General features: G+C 27.3%; 2 protein-coding genes across 3 annotated transcripts in view; one reads left to right on the forward strand and one right to left on the reverse strand.

The window, feature by feature from the left end:
• Positions 1-1,188: 1,188 nt before the first annotated feature.
• Positions 1,189-8,341, reverse strand: LOC107449908 (COMM domain-containing protein 2). The gene is made up of 5 exons (XM_016065583.4): positions 8,145-8,341; positions 6,084-6,161; positions 4,385-4,467; positions 2,845-3,018; positions 1,189-1,507 (listed from the first exon to the last, which is right to left on the reverse strand). Exons 1-5 carry the CDS (start codon positions 8,209-8,211, stop codon positions 1,310-1,312), a joined length of 600 nt encoding a protein of 199 aa, XP_015921069.2. The 5' UTR covers positions 8,212-8,341; the 3' UTR covers positions 1,189-1,309.
• A 99-nt stretch (positions 8,342-8,440) lies between these two features.
• LOC107449912 (uro-adherence factor A) overlaps positions 8,441-17,865 on the forward strand; it is a 19,121-nt gene continuing 9,696 nt past the window's right edge. Inside the window, exons 1-4 of one of the 2 annotated variants that reach the window (XM_016065586.3) lie at positions 8,441-8,595; positions 9,294-9,374; positions 12,151-12,262; positions 16,191-16,273. In XM_016065586.3, coding sequence (XP_015921072.2) covers positions 8,560-8,595; positions 9,294-9,374; positions 12,151-12,262; positions 16,191-16,273 — 312 coding nt within the window. In that variant the 5' untranslated portion in view covers positions 8,441-8,559. The remainder of the gene's footprint in view (positions 8,596-9,293; positions 9,375-12,150; positions 12,263-16,190; positions 16,274-17,865) is intronic. The other variant, XM_043049310.2, reaches the window with a different exon arrangement.

Genomic DNA, 17,865 nt, shown 5'->3' on the forward strand with positions numbered 1-17,865 from the left:
GATAGTAATCTGAGGTAAATAAAAAACAAAATGTTTTCCAACTATTTTCACAACCTACAACCTTTATTTAAGTATAAAAAGTATTTTTCAAATGTTAATAAGTATTTTTTTCTTTTTAATAAAATGAATTCCTACAAATTTGATGATGTAAGAAAGACTTAAACTTGATAATAAAATGATAAGAACTATAAAAATTTTTAAAACTAAAAATAATTATGAAATTTACGATTTTTAAGGTAATCAAAAAGTAGCCGATAAGTCTTGTGCATGGAGTACACATAAAATTTCAAACTACAAACTTCAATAAGCCATAATAATTCTTTAAGATTTTGCTTTACATTTGTACAAAGTAAAAAAGGGTAAAAATAACATTCTTAAAAATTCTTAACAACATAAAATCAAATTCGTGAAAATGATTTATATATTAACACTTGTTTTAGTTAGATTATTAAAACAACTTACTATATAAAATGGAAAGAATAATATGGAGGACATTTTATTATTTTTTTGCTGTTAACCTATCTTGGATATTTTTACATTGCTAATTTCAAATCAGCAATCAGTTCTTCTCACTAAGCTAGTTTTTTTAAATGACATTCTTAGTCTATTTTTTGTCGAAATGTAGAAATTTGAAAACATTACGTGCAACAGAGGTTCACGTAATTGTTGCTGAGGGAGTTAGAGCACATCATCAGGATTAAAATGACATAGAAACCAATGTAAAGAAACCTCGTCACACACCATTATAGGCGTTTCCCTACTATGAACTGTTATTTGGGTGCTTGTGATCAGGGTTCCAAAGCAATTTTAATCCTGATGATGTGCCTTAACTTCTCTAGAAGTTTGTTGCACATTTACTCAACCCACTGTTATACATAGAGTAGTTCACTCTGACAAAAACAGACTAAAAATGTCATTGAAAAATAAAAAAAAACATGTTGCTTTATGAGGAAAACTGATAAGAAATTTGATATTTGCTTAAAGGAAAAAAAAATTTTTCTCCCGGTATTTTTTGTTGAATTGATTAAAATAATTAAAAAAATCTTTAAAGTAGTAATTTTAATAGTAAAAAATAAAACTTTTATTAGTAAAAGAAAAAGTTATCGTAGTAATAAAAAGTGACCTTAATAATAGTAATCTTAAATGGGTAATAAAATTTTTTTCCATGGAAATTATTAACAAAACTCATTTATCTTCAATTTTTTATTTATATTGTCAGTTTTTAATTATGATGCAGGTAGAAATATTAATAACATGAATAAAATGTTTACAAAATTAAATAACAAATTTCCTTACAAATAAAAAAAAATCATTTTATGCTTCTCATAATGCGCCGTGAATGATGCGACTTCACCTCTTGGAGAGCTTTATCAAGTTCTTCAGTCAAATGAATTATGTTAGATGAATCAGATTCTAAGACGGTGTTCGTAATTTTACCATCTTTCTTAAGCTGCAACCCTAACAGCAATGTAGGTTCGACAGGTCGCCTTAAACTCCTACTTGCAATCTGTAAATCAGATATGTATATAAGAATGAATGTAAGGTGTAATAAGTTGAAAATAATATAAATTTAAAAATACTTTTTTGGTTAAAAACATTAAAATTTAGTTGAGTATACCTCCAAAGGGTTAATGAAAGTAAAAAAAAAAAAGAGTTAAAATAATTATAAAATTTTTTTAAAAAATTAATATAATTTCTTAAGAAAAAAAAACTTAAGAGGTGCAGATTTGTTTTAATGAAACAAAAAGCAGAACATTTTCAATAGCAAAAAATCTTTTTTTTTTATTCGCCAGAAATTTTTTTTTTCCATATATTTTTTAATACTAATATCATATTTTTAGTGAATAAGGTAACTTTCTGAGCCCCTAAATGGCAATAAAATTGGGGGAAGGGGTTAATTATAAACTGAAAATACATTTAGCACAAAGATTTTTTTCTCAAAACAGACTCTCAACTGAAAAAAAAAAGTCTTATATATAAGAAAAATGCCAGCATAATAAAAGAAAACTATTCTGACATAATCAAAAGCCTTTAAAATGTAGTTTTTACATATAACTTAAAAAAGTATGTTGTAAAAAGTTTTCATTAAGTAACAATAGCTTTTCTTTATAATGTTTATATTTAACTTATAGATAACAATGGATTCAATTTTATCTCCCATTTTTGAATCAGACAAAATAAAATTTTTTGTTCAATCCAACTAATTAGAAATGCCATATTTTTTAAAAGATGATCTGCACATTGTTTGCTGCAAAGTGTTACAAATTTAAAAACCAAGTAAAATTTTCTATCCATTCAAAATGATTTGGTATTCTTCTTCAATCTTTTGAAAATTGAGTTAAATTCTTTAAACTGGCCAAATATTCAACCAGAATTAGAATATCAGACGACCCAAACCATTATTTGAGAAAGAATGAGCAAAAATTTATACACACACTAAATAGTATATTTTATTTTACGTTAAAATTAGAAGAAAATATGTTTATTATTTTTTAAAGTTATTAATAGCTATTCTCCGCTTATCTTAGAATAACCAAAACCATTATTTGAGAAAGAATGAGCAAAAATTTATACACACTCTAAATAGTATATTTTATTTCACGTTAAAATTAGAAGAAAATATTTTTATTATTTTTTAAAGTTATTAATAGCTATTCTCCACTTATCTTAGAATAACCAAGGTTTTTAGGTAATTAGAAACTTGATTTTTTAACAAATCTATATTTAGGGGTAGGCTCACATATCAAATGCACACAAAATTCACCATTTAAAGTTAAAAATAAAAGATTAACTTGTAAAGGGAAAATTTAAACAGAAATAAAATAAACTGCTAAATATGCTTACCTGTATGTCTAGTCGCCATTCTAGGTCATGATATTGGGGGATCCCAAAGTCCAAACCATAAAGATGTGACCGTATACTTTCATTGTTCTCCAGGTAACATTTAGTGAGTTCTTCTTGGATTTCAGAGCTAAAACCTAACACTAATATAGAATCTCTAAACTCAATTTCATCCACCTATAAAATAACAAAATTAAAATAAGTATCGCAAATAAATCACATAGAAAATTGAAATATGTATAAATTGTCTAGATGATTGTACAGTAAATATAATAGAGTATGAAGTTTATTAAATTATTAACAATCAAAACTTTGATAAACCTTTTTGACTTTGATAATCCCCTGTCTTTGCTAAACAATTTGGTTAAAACGGTCAAATTTAAGAATATGTACTCAAAGTAATATGTACTTTAAAAATATGTATAAAAGAAAATTCATTATTCTCTCTGATAGTAGAAAAAAAAACTAAGAAGAATACCACAAAAACGATTCTTGGAGTAGTTATAGTATTTTATTTACATGGCACTACAACTGCACAGTGGGTTATTGGTGGCGATCTGATAAAAATCAATGAGGATGATCTAAAGACATGCCTCCACAATTTTTATCCTTTGGAGAGGAAATAGCTTGACCACTTAGGTATCCCAACAACCTGTATATGAAGTTTAGCACTAACGCAGAACAGTTTAATGAGGACCGATACCATGCACCCTCTGTTCTATTGCAGGCTGATCAAAGCAGTCACCCACCTACTCACTGAAAGAGATGCTTGATTTCAGTTATCTACTGGAGCCATGTCTCTGTGGCCACTGGAAGCCTTGGACAATCCTTGCACTACAGAACAATACAAGATTCAGAAACAATAAGATTTGATAACAATGGTTGGCAGTAGGTGGCAGCACAAATCTAGCTGAACGCAGTAAGGTAATCAAAATGGTGTTCAAGAGCAACCGAAAAGCTTTTATATGTTAGAATTTGCTAAATCAGAATGAGTGGTCTTCGAGCAGAAGACACAAAGGACAAGACACACAATTAGTTGGGTGACCTAAATGTTTGATAAGGCAAGCATTTGAATATGACAAACCTTTTCTGCCATGCTCACCAGATTTATTACAATGTGACTTTTTCTTGTAGGTCTTGTAGTCTACTCATCTGCTCTGCCATATAGATAGACTATGTCTACAAGAGGATATTGATACAATACCTACAAGAATATTGATCGTAGAACTGCATGAAATGTACTGTTACTTCAATATGTTCAAATATGGTACATATTTTTTTCCTTTTTTAAAAAAATGACTAGATTTCTGAAAATAATAATGTAATTTGAAAGTTAGTAAGAATGGAATTTTATAATATTCCATACATAAGAAATGCCAGAGAATTTGTTCTCATATAAAATCAATAAATTATGAGAAAATAGATTGATCATGACAATGCAAACATTATTCACATGGAGTTGCACACCTTAATTCTTAAATACTACATTAAAGAAAGCAATTCAAAAAAGATCAAAATTGTAATAACTATATAACCTAGTTACCATATTTTTTGAAGCTTCAATAAGTAGCTGAACAACTCCAATTATAGCATTTTGGACAAGATCGACATCAATGTTAAGCCGCTCTTCAATGAATATTGGAAAATGAAAAACAATTTAATTAGAATAAAATGCAAAATTGAAAATAATAACAAAAAATTCATACATATGTTATTAAAAATAATAGAATAGAAAAATAGGAAGGATAAATATATCTTATTAAAAATAAAACTAGACTGTTAAAGAGTTCAATGCAGGAGTGTTTGAATACCTTGATACTTGCTAGTCTTCAATAAGGATTGCAAAAAATATAAATTTAAGAAACTGTGAATATATTCTGCAAGAATTCATATATTTTATAAAAAACTATAAAAAAAACTAATTAAGTCCTTTTTATTAACACTTTAATAAATCTGTACAACATTTATACATTATACACTTATATAATTTCTAATACAAAAAAACAAACAAGCTTGGAAATGAAGTAGATATGTACTCAAGTATATTTAAAGCTTCTGCAAATTTTAGTAATAGCTAATGTTTAATTTATGCTCAATTATTTCACTTACTAAACGTTACCATTAGAATTTAGTTCATGTTTGATAAATTTGACCAGTTAAGGTAATTTTATCTTCAAACTGATGCAGAATTATATAAATTTTACCCAGATTAAATCCCTTCATTCTATTTTTTAAACATTGATTGATATATTTTAATAAGGGGAAAGAACACAGAAAATTTTTCAAAGAAATGAAAAAACTTTTTCGTTGCACTTTTTGATAATTAATACTTTACAATAATTATACCAAAGTATTTTTTTTTGTTCACAAAAGTGTAAAAAATACAACATAAAATGCCAAACGCTGCATATGAGCTTTTGTACTCAGCTCAGTTCAAGAAATTGAATTTTTAAGAAGTTGTACATTTAAAATTCGATTTCTCACCAATTGAAAATCAGTTTTGCTAAATTTTTCATTTTGCAATTGCAAAATTACATGCTTTAAAATGATTTAAAAAACTGCAAACCTTACAATTCGAAATTTTTTCATCTAATTATTAAATAATTAATAAGAAATGTATAATACTTACTAAAAAATATTTTTTGCATGGAATTATCTTTGGATAAATAAATTTTATGAATGTAAGCAAAATTTTTAAATTCTCTTAAAAAGTTTTTGAGACATACTGAAATAAGCAAAAAGTAACATTAACATTAATGGGTCAAAACTTTGGACGGCTCTCCTGACCAAACTATGGGGACCTCATATACTACCCTACCCCATATATTTTGGAAGTCAGAAATCTGAATCCATCAGGAAAGAAGGTATGTTTATTCAGAGAAAATGCGTTCATAAGTATGATTTCTCAACTTAAAATATCGTCTTCACTAATTAATAAGCACATTTTAGATCACCCCCTCGAACCAATAAGATTGTCTTAGATTGTGAAGATCTGATCATTAGATCAAAAGTTATTCAAGGTAGTCTGTTTTTTATTTTGTGTACTGTACAGTAAGATAAAAAAGGTAGTTATCTAAATTAATCCCAATCATTAAAAAAACAACATATTTTTACAGGTTTTTACTGTGTTGTTCCCGCTTTATAAGAACAAAGCATTAAAAATTGCAACAAAATGCAAGTTCTTGCAACAAAGGCAAGTACATATAAATGTAGAGAAAGAAAAAATAGTTATTTATACTTACGGGCAGCACTTTGATAAATTTTTGGGTTGATGTTATTTCGTAGATGCTCCACTGATATACGACAAAATTCTCGAACAACTAGAAAAAAGTCTCACAATTATAACAAATAATAATAATATGTAGTAATATTACAATTACAACAAAAATAATACAATGTAGGCTGTATTAGTAAATTTTGTAATATTAGCATTCTATAAAATAAAATAAGAAAAAAAAAATATTCCTACATTACCTGTCAAGATTGATTTCAATCACACAATGAACATTTATTTATTAAAGTTACATTACATTGCTAACAATCAGCTTAATATTACTCAAAAGAATTATTGAACTCTTTTTTTTAGAAAAAAAAGCTCAGTTATTAAATTGCAAATGTTTTTAAAACTTTTGAATCTTATAGATGAGGTAGCTTTTAATTCATTAAATAGGTCATATATATTTATAGGAAATATTTGCATATTTAGTCATATGTTGTTCTTATAGATTGTGCTTTTTTTTCCTTTTCAATATTCTTTCAAACTTTTTTAAAACAATTTCAATAATTTATTTAGAGTTGCTAAACCAGTAAAAATTATTTATGCATTTTTTGCAAGAAACATGTCTGAAATTGTAATAAAAACTCACCATTTATGGTAATTTTAAGAAGAAATTAGAAACAGTTTTATATATTCAAGTATGTATTAGTAACTAAGTCTCATGTCACTGATAGCAGAAATACTCCAGCATACCACCAAGAGTTGCAGATTATTAGAGCATTTGCAGATTATTTTTCATCTCAATTTTTTAATATGAGCTTAAATTAATGCAGAGAGGGGAAAAAAATCATTCGCTGCCGTTGCTGTACTAACTCCATTGATACCATTGCTATACTAATTCCTAATTCTTGGGCAACTTCTTCTCAATGGAATGTCACCAAGCTTAGACTCTAGTCTTCCATGTGGTTCATTTTCAAGATTTTCATCCCCACCTTCAAATTTTTTTTACCAACGTTTAATTGTCCATTCATTAACAGAGGCTTCACCAAATGCAGCACTAATGCTTGGAGCAGCTATGATTATTTTAGAATTCATAAAAAAACTAACATGTAAATCTCAAGAATCCAATTTAGAAATCAACGTCTAAAGCAATACAAAAAAAAAAAAAAAAAAAAAAAAAAAAAAAANAAAAAAAAAAATCAAAAAAAAAAAAAAAAAAAAAAAAAAAATAATAATAATGCATTAAAATTTTAGTATAAGTTAAAGCACATAATAATCGTTAGATTAATATATATATTTTTTATAAAATTCCTAAACATTTATTAAGAAAAAGATTCTTCTTCTTCTTCTCATTGGCACGACAACCCAGGATGGGCCTTGGCCTTCTCAACAAGCCTATGCCAAGACATTCTTCCCTTAACCAAGGTTCTCCAGTTTATTATCCTTAAAACTTGTAGGTCCTTTTCAAGGCACTCTAAAAATCTTAGGTTTGGTCGTCCTCTTTTTCTCGTACCTGTTGGCCTGACACTCAAAACTTTTTTGGTTGTCCTGCTATCCTCCATTCTTATAATGAAGGATAGCAGGACAGATTAACAAAGTTATTTAAAAAAAAAAAAATCAGACAATTCATAACAACCTGATTATATTTAATAGAGAAAGAACATAAAAAAAGCATTTGTAAAAAGTAATATTAATCACAGATACTGTGTCTAGGGCTAACTTTTCTACATCAGACATCTTTCAGTGTTTTCAACAGCAGTTAAATAAAGCCAATAAACAATCCTATCGCTCAATCCTTCTCCGCAACCTCATTTCCGCTCATTCTTTCACTTAACCATGATCGTTTTCTTAAATTTCGATTTAAATATATTCTACTATAATTAATCTACTAATGCGTTACAAAAATTGATGAAGAACATTAGAATGAACAAATAAAAAATGAAGTGGTTGAAAAAAGATGAATGTGATATTCCAAATAAACATTCTCATACATGATGGAATTTCTTGAAAAAATAAGGTGATTATTTCATACACATAAATAAGAGAGTAGGTAAGTATGAAAGGGTAGAACAATAAGTGTATATACTTTTTTCATCTATATTTTTTAAAAGCTCCAAGTGCTTTTTATGAATATCATCTAGAAGTAAAAGCATGATTTATGACGTTTGATTATTATAAATAAATATTATTCAAAAAAAGGTTTAATAGAGGAATAACACAAGTTCTCAGCTGTCAAAGTTACCGAAAAATTAACTTGTTTACAAACAAATATTTTTCAGTTGGGGGCGTGATCGTATATTGCGAATAGCATTGTGAAATTAGCTTTTAGCTTTCTAACGAAAATTTTTAAAAAAGGTTAAAGCGTAAAAAAGTGTCTTCGTCCATTAGGAGCTAAGAAAATTGAAGTGAAGTAACAAAACAAAAGCAGCGAGTAGGAAAAATTTTGTAAACAAGCTTGATTTATTTTCAGTTTGGGCTTTGCTATTTTCCAAATATTAAATATGGAAGACGGCTCTGATTCAGAATATGAAGTAGAGGTAAAAATTATAATATTTTTTTTGTCCTATTTCTCTTATTGGATATATGGCAATTATTGAATTGCTGCTTTGATTAAATACCTAATTTTCTCCCTGATATATTTGTATTTGGTAGGTCTATAATAATCATTTTACTTATTTCTTTAACTATGAAGACAACCTGACAACGGCTCTACCATCAAAAATGCTAGTTTCTGTGGAGGCAAACTTTAACTAAATGTTTGAAGCTACTCAATTCTTTTTACTCCCTCGAAGCTATTTTGATTTTATAAATAGTAATAGACAAAAATATAAACAACCATAACTCAGAATTAATAACCTACTAGTACAAATATTTAATCTGTAAGCTTTGGATATTTTATCTAATATATTTGAAGCGTAATGAATGGTTTGAAGAATAAACACATTAAATAATTATTATTTACATTTATTTACAATTTATACCTGACTAGTTTGGGTTAATGCAGCATCAAATATTTAAGATGCAAATACCCAAAGATAAAATAATAGAACACTATTAAAATGTAATTCTAAAATGTATGGATTAAAGTTGAAGTAAAAATAAACTTAGAGTTAATAAATAATAATAAAAACATATTTTCACTTCATGCATATTTAAAAATTTGACTAAATAGTCTGCTCTATTTAATGCTTTTACATTTTTTCTTATTAATGATATAAGAATATTTTTCTTTCAGGAAGCTGTAGTTCTAGTTGAATTAAATGGAATTATTGATTCTAATTTTTTATTCCAAGAAGACATTCCATGTAAAATTTTGGTATGTATATAAGTAGTGTTTGCTGAATTAGCAGGGGTCTGTTTAGAAGAAATTTGGGTCCGTTAACGGACCCTTCACAAAATATCTTTTCATGAAAACGGACCCATCACAAAATATTTTAGCTTAAAAACGGACCCTTCACAAAATATTTTAACTTAAAAACGAACCCTTCACAAAATGATTTTTCTTTTAATCGAACCTTTTACAAATTTGTTTATCTTCATTATTATTTTGTTAATCGAATAAACCCTTTCCAGGGCAGAAAACAAGAAAGATGGATGTAAACGAATTAAGTTTTGTCTTCGGCAGACGATTCTTCCATTATTCGTCCGAAATTAATATTCTGCGTTCAGCAGTATAGGCTAAATACCAAATATTTGTATGTTGCATCTCTAATTTAGAAGCAGCAATTGTTGTTTATTTTTTAAAATTTAATTTTTTTAATTATAATTTTACAGTGTTGAGCATAATCTTGTATGTCTTTACAATTTAAAAACTCCTTGAAAAAGTTTTTTTTTTTGCAATAACGGACCCTATTTGCACAAATTCATAAAAGCGGACCCTGGTTGAAGGAATGTGAGTAATTTTTTCACAAATTTCACGAAAAACGGACCTTTCACAAAATGTCTGGACAGACCCCTGATTAGTATTTCAAGTTCTTTAAAAATTGTTAATACTTATCAATGTAAAATAGTCTTGGGGATATCTTTCAATAATTTTAAATATATTTAAATTAACTTTAATATTCCTCCAATACTGTTATGTAGGTTATAAGGCTCAAGTTCATGTTTCTAATATTTATAGCACATTTAAATTATGGTCTCTTTTTTTCCTCTAAAGTTAAAGAATGTATTATTATTATGTAATTACTTATATTCGGAGAAGAAGTGCACCTGGCTATTCTATTATGAGATCTTAACCATCAAGCCTTAGTCTGTTGTTGGTCTGCTGATTAATATTTGTATCGAAAGTAATGTAAATTTTTATTAGTGTATATCATCCTAGTTTATATGTCAACTTTTCAAGCCTCTCAAAATCTTACAAAAAACGCAGGATCAACCTTATACCGGCAATAAAGTGTGGCATCTGTTGATCATGAAATATAAATGTGATATAAACAATGAGATAGATAAGAATAACTCTGCATCAATTTATTGCTTCAAAAAACTATTTTTAATGTATTATATAAAATTAATTTTGTATTTTCTCTCATATTTTCTTAACATAAAAGTCTTTTTTAGAAAGAAAAACTTTAAATTACATTCAGAAAAAAAATTACGAATAAGCAAAGTTAAGATAATTTATTCAAGAGTAGTTTAAGAAATATAATGCAATGAAAACTTAAAAAACATGCCATAAAACTACAATTTTAAAAATTCCAAAATATTTGGGTTGGTTTCAATTTTAGCAAGCAGTGTAGTCATACAGATTCCGTTTTGTTATGGATTTTACTTCATCCTCATTTGCTATATCCCACGAAAATTCATCTTCACCCCGATACAAAGAATTCAAAGTTCCACAATTTTTAAGAGATTACAATTTACATACTTGACGTAACAGAAATTTTCTATCTTGTAATCAAAAATAGGGGGTCAGCTTATACACCAAGATATATGGCATATTTAAATTGGTTTAGTCTCAAAATATTTTCTCATTGTTGAGAGCATTATATGAATAATCAGAAACACATTTGTCAAAACATTGTTTCAGTGACAGAATTTTGTATTAAAATATTCCGCTGGTCCAAATAACTCACCTTATTAGTCCATGATTAAACTTGAAAATATTTTATTAGTTTTTTTTTTATTTTTTTTACTAAACCAGGCTGAGAAATACTGGTATAGATCATACTATCATAATTTGTTTGTGTGAAGATTGTAAGATTTCTGTCTTTCTATCTCTTGTTTTTAAATCAATAATACTTTATTTTATTCACATTATATATCTTTCAATTGAGCTGTGGAGATTTTGAGAAGTGTTATTAACAGAGACAGATTTTTGATTATTATTATAAACTTATTCTCTTTTCTTCCTTAATAAGGAGTTTCATGTCACTGTATCACTCATCTTCAAAATTGAAAAGAAAAAACCTGCCTTTTGAATTTAATGCACTAAAACAGAAAACATATTTTTAATTCCAGAAAAAAAAATTTACCACCTATTTTGAACTAAAACTTAAAAAAAAAAAAAAACTGGTCTAAATTTTAACTCAATTTAACAAAGGGAGAAAAAAAATGCTTTAATGAAATTGAAATTTCTTGTTTAAAATCCTATTTTCTATTTCAATATTTGATAAATAAAGTAATAAAAAATAGTTAATCAACTTGGAAATGTATGAATTGTATTAATTCTCTAGTGAATAAATTTTAATAATAAAATTTAATCCTTGCATTTTAGAATACAGCAATAGAATAGAATTCATAATATCTCGAATACAGAACACATAGTTAAAGATTCATTTTTTTTACATAAGGTTTACATAAGAATTTCAGTATTTTTAAACATTTTTCTTGGAAACATATCTCTAAAAGAAAAAAAAAAGTTTTTTTTCCAGATATTGTGGAATTTTTAAAATTGCTCAATGTGTTAGATTAGTATAACTCAGAAGTTGTAAAATTAAATTAAAAAAGTTAAAGATGAATTTATGAAAAAACTGTTTAAATAATTATATTTTCATGAGAGCTTAAGGTTTCAAACTATCTAATTCCACCAATAAATCCTGTTATTTGATTGAATATTATGTCAGTTTAATTTTATTTTCATGTTCTCTTTTCAGGGTATTGACAGTGAAAATCCTATTCTTCAATTGGGACAGTATACGTTTGCTGGAGAATATGAAGACACATTGGGTACTGTAGTTGCTTATGAGCCCGATGAATCTCAAAATGGTAATTAGTCTTTATTGTTTGTAAACAATAGAAAAATGTTCATGTGTTTATCAAGCAATTATTTATCTTATGGTTTTCTTTTAATATTTTTGAGTATTGTATTTCAATTATTGATTATAGGAGAAATTTGTAGTTGTATTATGGCGTAAATTTCAGAACAAGTTTGTATTGGGTAAAAAACAATCTTGTGATGTTTAGTTAAATTGATGTGTTAAGTTATGCGCAGTGCATGATACAAAATATATTTTCCATCAAAACTTTTCCAATTGTTTTATCGGGCTGTGGTAGCAAAGTGGTTAGAGAATGGGACCATAGCCAGAGTAGCTGGGGTTTCATCTTTGACTCCACCAAGTGCATACATGCTCATAACATCTGTGGAACCAAAAGTCCTGTCTGTCGCTAAGCAGTAAAGAAATCTGGAGAAAATTTCATTCCCCTCCAGAACTGTGTCTAAATCGAGGAAGTGGCCTAGCAAAATTATGATGGCATGTCTTCGGGATGTTTCCCAGGCTGTCTCAAATAGCCCATTGTGCAGCTAGTGTGAAAATTAAAGGTTAATGTCTGAAAAATGGTTAATAACTGCTGATTAAACAATCAATGTTAATATACAATGGAATTTCCGTAGATTAAGCATAAATAATTGGAAAACTCCAACTCGAAATTCGTGTATCATAATAACATTGTATTAAAAATACTTGAATTACAAAATCTATGTAGCCAAAAAAGAAAATGTAATTGTGGAAAAAATCATTGCAAAACTGTGTGGCTTTATAGGGAGTTTTGTTCTTATTTAGGCCATTGTAATGTATTGGAATATGTAATCATGATCAAAAGGCATTTTGAGCGGAAATATTTCAAGAAAAATTGAACACTAATTTTGTTAGTGTTTTAAAAGCTTTGTTGTAATGAATAACATGCAGTGGTTAGGAAAATAACTTTTAAATGAATAACATACAGTGGTTAGGAAAATAACTTTTAAATCAATAACAATAAGTGGTTAGGAAAAAAATTTTAAATCAATAACATGCAGTGGTTATGAAAATAACTTTTAAATCAATAACATGCAGTGGTTAGGAAAATAACTTCAAATCAAATTACCACTAGAATGAACCATTACCCCTAGAAGAAATTTTCCCTAAAAGAAATTTGGCAGCCCTGTTTTAGGGGTGGCAAATAAAGTTTCATTTAAAGTTGGAATTTTATTTAGCTTTTTTTTCAAGTATTATTGTCTTATTTCTTTTATCTAATTATTAAGAATACATTTTTATCTAAAAATATTTTTTTGGGAGGGAATCTTTTTTTTTAAGAAATCCTCAAAGTAAAATTTTCCTTTTATATTGTTTGTTTAATGAATTCTTTGTTGTGTCTCTAATACATTTTTCTTATTTAGTGATTGATTTTTGTTCAAGCTCTTTAAATGTAAATTTATATACTCATAAATGTAGTTTTACAAGCATTATGCTGCACCGAGTATGAAAATAATTTGCTCTTATCTGTAACAAAAACCAAATTTACTTCCTCTAATGATATTTTTTTCTGTTTCAAAGTGGTTATGCTACTGCTCCACAAAGTGTTAAATCGATAGTCTTTATTTTTGGCAATTTGAAAAAGAACAGTTCTGCTTATGATCCAAATTGAACTTAATACTTGTACTAGTTTAAAAAAATGAATGATCAAAATAATAAATAAATAATTGAATGAGCAATAAAAAAAAAAAAGTTTAAATAGTAATGTATTTTGTAAAATTTTATCAGTGAAATTTATCATTCATTATTTGTATCAATTTAAGTTATGACTACCATTAAAACTAATACCATTCTTCAATTAAATTTTTTACTGAAAAAACATTTTATTTATGTATTGAATATTCTTAAAGTTATAATAAAAACTCCAAATTATTTATATTGCTAATTTATAAAAGTGATAATGCATAAAATTGGATTTAAATTATTCATTTGTTTTAATTAATTTAATTGAGCATTTATAATTTGTCGACATTCCTAGTTTTTTCAATTAACTCTTAAGAAAAATATCAAGACATATGTTTAAAATCATAAGGACTTTTTTTGTTAATGGTTTTTAAAAAAGAAAAACTTACCCTTGAAAATTTCGAATCATGCTGCCCATGCTGATTGAAAGTGTTGTTACTTTTTTCTCAGTAGGGAATGAAATTTATTTATTTTACTCATGAAAAGTTTCTTAAATTGGTGCTATTGACATTCATGTAACTAAAATGTACTAACTATTTAGTGCACAATTGTTGTAGGGATCCAAAAAAAATTTTCATCATTCAAATTGTTGGTTGGAAAGGTCTTATTTCATTTCATGAAATGTATAATTTATTAGAAATTACCTTAATATTGGATTCTCATTTGAAATTACTAAAATAAGCTGTAACATAAATTTATAGACTATTTGAATATTTTATTTATTCTACTTAATCCTTAAAATTCTGAATTTAAGAATAGTATTCTGGTGTAGGAGGTGTATGTAACCCGCAAATTTAGATTGCATATTGGTTAATTATAATATTTCAAATCTCAATATTCACTTTGACAGTTACCTAACGTTGAAGAGAAAAAATTATATCATTATCTTGTTATTATAATGTAATTGCAATAAAATTAGATTTTGTGGTTAATAAAGTGATATTTTTATAGTGATTTTATTTTTGTAATAAATGTTTTAGTCTTATAAGAAAGAATATGATAGGAACTTTGAACAGTGATATCCTGAATGATTTATTTAACACTAGCTTAGTACCCATTCTCCATATGGGGTGAAAAATTGAGCCTCAATAAATCAGGACTGCACAACACAACGAAATTTTGCACAAAATGATATGGCAATAGCAATAATAAAGCTAAAATAATTGTAATATATTTTGTTTTCTTTTTTGTTAGCTTTTCGTTATTAGATTAAGCAAAACAGTAGTTCATACTCTCAAAATTAAGATCAACTGTATTCATTAATGCTGTTGCTCAAATCAGCTTTAAGATTAACCTCAATCAAGCTACTTTCTCCTGTACAGATATCTTCAAAAGGGCCGTAAAAAAATCTAACATAAAAATGTAAATCTCCAAATTTGCTCATAAAATATTTCGTATCTATATAAGAGTATATTTTGTACCTATGTAAGAGTATATTGGGTACCTATTAAAACTGCATCAATTACCACGATGCCAGTATCGTCTATTATCAAAATGAAGCATCATTGTCGTTGATAATAGTAAGGTGACTTTTTACACTCTCTCAGGCAACTTAGTACTCTCCATTAATTTTGCTTTTTAGTGTGCATCTCGCAATAAGCTTTTTTTATTAGAGCTATAAGCCACCAAACATTATTGATGTTATCTTTAAAATGTTTGACAAAACTGAATCATTTTTAGTTACGTCAAAAAATTTAAAGATAACATCAATAATGTTTGGAATAACAACTGAATCATTTTTAGTTAACTTTAAAACAATGGCATTTAACTTTAAAACAATGGCATCTGCTATGCCAATGAAAAAATTCCATTTTTTAAATGCCCTCGAATAAAAAATGTAGTTAAAAAAATTGAAAATTGGGCTTCATCACTTGTTTACAATCGTACTAAATTAGCATCATGTTGAATGTTGCATTTTTAGGGCTTGGAGTTCACCTGCAATCCAGTATATAGACATATACACAAATTCTTTATTTTATTATACATATAGATATACTATTCATTAAAGTTTTTTAAAAAATATTTTTCTTCATCTCTGAAATGGTTTTCATAATTGAGGTAATAGAATATGTCTAAAAGAATGTGCATTTATTATATGAATGTAATTTGCATGCAGTTTGTAGAAGGAGGCAGTTATGCTTTCTTCTATCAAAAGTTTTGTTTAATACTATATGCAGTTATATTTAGTTTCCAAAATTTATTTTATTAATATGTTTTAGAGGAGGAAAAAAAGTACAAGTTTACTGCAAAAACAGATAAAAAGCTTGTAATGAAAAGAGTATTTGTTCAAGAGAAAATAGAGGTATGGTGAAATATGCTTTAGTGTTTCCAGGGGTCTGTCTAGGTTTTTCTGTGAGGTACCTATTTTGTGAAAATTTAGACTTAATTTGTGAAAATTAGAAATTATATTAAAAAATCAATACAAAAATGTGGATTTATCGTTTTTACGGGATACAAAAATAAAATTTTAGGAAAAAGTATTTTGTGAAACTACCGTTTTTCCTAAAGTTGAATTTGTGAAGATACCGTTAAACGATAATAAATTTGGCCTTGACAGACCACTGGTTTCAATTTTTAAATTGTTTTGTAAAATGTGTTTCTGTCAGATTTTTGTTTTATATCAAATTTAGATAACAACTACTATTTGTATATCATATTTAAAGTGTTGTTTTGCAAATATTTTTTATACATAGAGTATTTTTTCCTTTAAGAAATAATTCTAAATATTTTTTATGCTTCATGACTTTGTTGATTTTTAATAAAATTTTGTTCTTTTTTTATGCATAGAAACATTCAAAGAATAATTAGATTGCTAATAGGTACTAGATTGATTGCTATTGCATAGATTGATTGATTGTGCCCCCTTCGTTGCATGGAGAATGTCAAGTCAATTTCACGCCAGGTAGCGGCAAGCATGTCGGCATCCACAGAGGCTATTGCGGTTGTAATTCTGGCTTTTAGATCATCAATGTTCGACACAATCCTCCCGTAAACATTGTTCTTTATAAATCCCCAAATAAAAAAAGTCCAGCGGCGTTATATCAGGTGATCTGGGTGGCCAAGGAATTGGACCTCCTCTCCCAATCCATCTTCCTGAAAAATGGTCATTCAAAGAACTATGAACGATGATACCCCAATGAGGTGGTGCACCATCTTGTTGCAAAAAGACATGTGGCTGAAGCTCTTCCAGTTGTGAAAATACGAAGTTTTCCAACATGACTAAGTATACGACTGATGAGACCGTCTTTTCTGTAAAAAAGAAAGGCCCAATGACTCGGTCGTGCATTAGTCCACATCACACATTAACCTTTGGGGAATCCCTTTGTGTCTTACGGTATTCATGGGGGTTTTCAGATCCTCATATGCCCCAGGGTGTTTACAAATTCCCGGACCCATTTTGATGTGTGGTGTGGACTAATGCACCCAAATCCAAAGAATTGAAATTAATATTATCATCATTATTACGAAGCAAGATTAATTCCTTACCGTAAATATCATTTAATAAAATAGTATAATCTTGAAAATTAAAGATAATTAAGTCATCAATATATCTAAAAACAAATTTAATACTAAGAGTATAATTTTTTTAATAATAATGCAAAAATAAGTTAGCTAAGAGAGATGAATAATTAGATCCTTGTGGTATTCCATCAATTTGAAGAAAAATATCCTTTCCATTGTAAAGATAATTAGTAAAAAGACAAAAATTTATCAGAACTTCCCAATAATCAAAATCACAACAAAGGATATTTTTAAAATCATAGTAATAATTCAAAAGGACATCTTTAAGTTTAGAAAGGGGAATGCTATTGAAAAGATCCTGGAAATCAAAAGTCGCAATAGAATTAATTTTATTATGTTTAATGAAATCTAAAATCGGTTGATTATTAGTGA

The sequence above is a fragment of the Parasteatoda tepidariorum genome, chromosome 3, assembly GCF_043381705.1.
Source record: "Parasteatoda tepidariorum isolate YZ-2023 chromosome 3, CAS_Ptep_4.0, whole genome shotgun sequence".
NCBI lineage: Eukaryota > Metazoa > Arthropoda > Arachnida > Araneae > Theridiidae > Parasteatoda > Parasteatoda tepidariorum.

Coding starts and splice junctions, on each gene's coding strand:
- LOC107449908 (XM_016065583.4), bottom strand. CDS start 8,211: ATGCTTTTACTTCTAGATGATATTCATAAAAAGCACTTGGAGCTTTTA. Junction 4,468..6,083: donor AATTTATCAAAGTGCTGCCC/GTAAGTATAAAT, acceptor TATTCATTGAAG/AGCGGCTTAACATTGATGTC. Junction 3,019..4,384: donor TTGAAGCTTCAAAAAATATG/GTAACTAGGTTA, acceptor GTTATTTTATAG/GTGGATGAAATTGAGTTTAG.